The 4,320-nt window shown below is 43.4% G+C and overlaps 1 protein-coding gene across 1 annotated transcript in view; it reads left to right on the plus strand.

Annotated features, from left to right (window-relative positions):
- The window catches only part of KLHDC1 (kelch domain containing 1), a 27,693-nt gene extending 24,133 nt beyond the window's left edge, over positions 1-3,560 (plus strand). The window contains exons 11-13 of the mRNA XM_015425609.1: positions 1,166-1,250; positions 1,976-2,028; positions 2,862-3,560. Coding sequence (XP_015281095.1) covers positions 1,166-1,250; positions 1,976-2,028; positions 2,862-3,036 — 313 coding nt within the window. The 3' untranslated portion in view covers positions 3,037-3,560. The remainder of the gene's footprint in view (positions 1-1,165; positions 1,251-1,975; positions 2,029-2,861) is intronic.
- The last annotated feature ends 760 nt before the right edge of the window (positions 3,561-4,320 follow it).

The raw sequence follows: 4,320 nt of genomic DNA on the forward strand, positions 1-4,320 counted from the left end.
GGAAAGAGGGACTGTCTGACTCCAGCCCCAAAAGAGCAGGGCTAGGGAAGCACACCACTCTGACCTTGTGGAAAGCCGGGATGTGAGCCAAACCAGGGAGCTTTTTGATATTTTTTTTCCCTTGAGAGTGTTTTACCCTCTCTCCGTTCTTGTCTGAGTCCTTTGATCTCAGCCGGCAGCCGTGCATCTGACCCCTGTGGTGTGTTTGGGCACGGTGCCTGAGTCTGAGCTGGTCTGATGCTCGCTCACCTGGCTGGCAGAGCAAGGCACGGCACGCTGTGGCGTCTCCCCGACCTGCTTCCCCTAGGGAACAGGAGGGGAAGGAAGGATAGGTACTATCCTTTTACAGAGATATTTTGTCTGCGTTCACTTACGCACTATGTAGGCGAGAGCCAGACTCTCAAAGAGCTCCCCGGCTCTCGCTGTAAGTGCTTTTGAACAAAGGCCAAGATCTGTAAGAAACAAAGAATCCCTTTCAGAGGGCCTGCTTTGAAATGGGTCTCAATGCCTCTTTCAAGGGGCTGAACTCTGTGGGCATTTGAGGCCGGGAAACTCAAGTACAATATTGAGTGACCGCTAGTCCATTAGCGCAGATCAGTTAATACGTGAATGTGAAGGACTTGAGATAACCAGGGTATTTAACGCTTATCGCAGGTGACGTTTTAAATCGCACTCCCCTGAAGATTAATTTTAACTGAGTCCTCCAGACCGAATGGCCTAGTTGTTTTGTTCCCATTTAAACCTATCATACTGCTCCAAGGTCTTACTGTTGCAGGCGTCCCTTTTAGAATCGGAACATATGCAAAGCTTTTAATATTTATAACTTCAGTTTGTCAAAAAAAAAAAATACAGCTATCTTGACAAAATGTAAGTTGGTAAGTAGTAGGAGATTAGCGAGACTGCAAATTCTTAGTTCACGGCCAGTGTATAATTTAAAATATTTATCACATTTTGGGGGGGACATTCATTCTCTCGTTGAGAAAGCAGCTTTCAGGCAGATCTATTATATTGGAAATTAAGGGGAAAGTCCTACAAAAATTGATATCATAGACATTCCCATATGTTAAATCCTATGTCACTGCTGTTCACAATGAAAAATTGTGGTAATATTTATGTAAAATCTGCAATTATTCAGGAACTTAAGAGTATCTGTGATATTTTTTAGGTTGTGGCATACAGCCTGTCTCGGAAAAGAGGGTGAAGTGATGGTCTTTGGAGGAAGTAAAGATGACCTGCATCTCCTGGACACAGTCAGTAAATTTAATGTTTGTAAAATAATATTGTTACCTAGTGATAAGTCTTTTAACTCTAATTTCCAATAGTTTTTTTTTTTAATTTTATGGCAGAGGATTTAAGTAGACAAAATGAGTTCTGATCAGTTTTAAAACTAACAGCACCTCAAAATCTGGAGACACAGAAAGAGAATTCTTCCCCTTGCTTCCTTGTTGGGGTTATTGTGTTCATTTTTGTTTCTGAATGACTGATAAAACTAATTTTTGTGTACACGGTACACATGTGCTGTGACTTCAGCGATTAGCTTATCCCAAGTTACCCCAAGTTTCTGGATCATTAAGGTAGCTCCGTTCAACTTTTCCATGCCGGCCACATGACCACGGAAACGTCTTCCGACAGTGCTGGCTCCTCGGCTTGGAAACGGAGATGAGCACCGCAACCCTAGAGTCGGATTCGACTGGCTTTCGAGCAAGAGAAACCTTTAGCTTTACCTATGACTGGAAGGCACTGTTGCTTATGGAAGGGGGATTTCACCAGGTCACTGCTCTCACCGCAGACTGTCTCGTTGCCTGCCCTATGCCCCTTTCAAAGGGTCGATCAATCCCCTGGAGCCCCTTTGTGGGAAACACAGCAGGGAAAGCAGGAAAGGTTTTGTTCTGCAAATGGTGCTCCATTTGCTATCCTTAAGATCCAGTCCTCCATGTAGGCACGGTTGGTTTACACTTGTTTTGTTCTTGCTTAGGGACATTGCAGTGATTTATTGATTTTCCAGACCCAACCCTACTCGCTTCTCAGGTGAGTTGAGAAAGACTCTCTGTTCTTGCACGTACCCAGAGCTCAGCTTGGTTGGTCATGGGGGTACAAGCCTTTCATTAGCTCTTGCATTTTTGTGCTAATTTGCCGCCATTCATTGATCTTACCGACTGCTTTGATACAATCTCAGCCTTATTTCTTGGCTCTGACTGGCCCTTCCTGACTGCTTCCCCTCCCTATCTTCCTGTGTGTAGGGCTTGAGGAAATTCTGTTCCACTGTATCTGAGGAAGTGTGCTTGAAAAGCTTATACCTTGAATAAAACTTTGTTGATCTTAAAGGTGCCACTGAACCAGTGTTCCCCCTAGGCTGAGTTAGTGTGAGCTAGCTCACAGTTTTTTAGCCTCCGGCTCACACATTTTTGTCTTAGCTCAGGAAGGATGGCTCCAGAGCAAACTAATTTAAGCAGTAGCCAAATGGCTCGCTCACAACTTTAATGCCAGTGGCTCACAAAGTAGGATTTTTGCTCACAAGACTCCACGGCTTAGAGGGACTGCTTTGCACTGGACCCAAACTTTATTCTGCTGCTTCAGACCAACCCGAATCTACCCACCTAAATCTTACCTGAACAGTGCAACTCTAAGCATGTGCTCTCAGAAGTAAATCCCGTTCAGTTCAGTGGAACTTGCTTCCCAGTAAGTATAATTGAGGATTGTAGCTAACCCCCCCCCCCCAGTGAATTTGTAGTTGACAGGAAAGGCTGGCCGTGATCATTATTGTGGAGTGGGCATCATCATGTCTGTATTGTTTCAATAATTTGCTCCTATATACACTGGGGTTTTAGCCCACAAGACTCATTCTGGGAAATTTCTTCCAGGCTTTGCCTTGACTGCATTGCCAAAAATGCCGTCCTCTTGGAGAATCAAATATCCTGGTTACCATCCAAACTGCTTGAGCAAGCTATGGATAAAATCACTTACTGGGCAGCAGTCAGCCATCGCCAAGAAAAAAAAGCTGAAGCAGAAGGACAGGAGCAAAGTAATTTCGCCTAGTAGCTCCTTGTACAGCACAGACCGTTGTTGGAGAGCGTTTAGAAATGTTACCAGTCAACTGTTTAATGGGCTGAATTTTCCAAGGTTCGCGCTGGTCGGGGATACTTAGAAATATTCCCTCATTTCTTGGTACCTGAGCACCAGTTAGAGTTCTGAAGTTGATAATGGCTTTCTTGGGTGCCCTGAGCCAGTTCATAAAGAGTACAAGCACTAGTTCCACTTAAAACTAAACAGGGGCATAAAGTTTCAGAGGATCAGATTTGGTTACATTTCTGAATGGTGCCTCATGTTTGCCATTGTCTGGAAAAGGGAATTCATATACCACAGTCTAAGAATAGCATTCTTTGATTGGAGAGCACCACGAAAAGCTTAGCTGAGATTTTTATGGGCTACATATAATGCCATTTTGTAAGAACACCACAGATAAATGACTGTACAAACATCAGTTACCTTTCGAGTGTTGCACTCTGTTAAGTATTGTTCATCTGCTAAGTCAAAGCGCTTGCACTGAACCTTGGGCTCCCCCCCCCCCCCCCCTGTAATTAATCACAGTTTCAAAAATGTTTTACATACCGCACTTTTGATTGTGTAAAGTTTGTATTTAACATTGTTGAAAATATTTTGCTTATTTATTGTAAAAAAAATTGTTTATAGAAATATTTTCTTATCTCTTTTCAGGTATTTAGTTAATAGTCATTAAAATCTGGTGTGCATTTGAATAGAATGGTGGTAACTCAATAGTGTGAGAAAGAAAAACCTTGTTTTTGACCGAACGCCTCTTTTGAGTCTCCTCAAAGATGGTTACAGTAACTGGCCATCCGCAGCCTTTCCAACATCCCAGTTTTCCTAGGTCCTAGGACATTAGGTCTTCATTCTGTATACAGAAGTTCTGTTATCCCTCGGCTTCACAGTTAAGCCTTATGTTCCTGTGCGGTCAGCTGGTACTCGTGGGGTGGGGGGGCGGTGTTCCGAGGAAGAGAGAATGCACATTCTTTGCCCCCTTGCTTGAGTCATAAGTTGAAAAGGGGATTATGGATCTTTTCCCAAAAAATGACTAGGGCACGTCAAATAAGGGGCTACGTCACACAGATTTGATTCCGAAGTTAACGTGAATGACTTATCATTCTCAATCTAACAAGGACTCAGATACTTTAAGCACAAAAATAGGCCAAGGGATTTTAGTGGGGTAAACTACCCCACCTGGAAATGAAACACCAATTTTTTCTCCTCTTGTGCCTTTAATGGCTGTATTTCACCCAGAAACCTGGTAGCAGATGCAGTGGT

This window comes from Gekko japonicus, unplaced genomic scaffold (genome assembly GCF_001447785.1).
Source record: "Gekko japonicus isolate JY-2015 unplaced genomic scaffold, Gekko_japonicus_V1.1 scaffold961, whole genome shotgun sequence".
In the NCBI taxonomy this organism is placed as follows: domain Eukaryota; kingdom Metazoa; phylum Chordata; class Lepidosauria; order Squamata; family Gekkonidae; genus Gekko; species Gekko japonicus.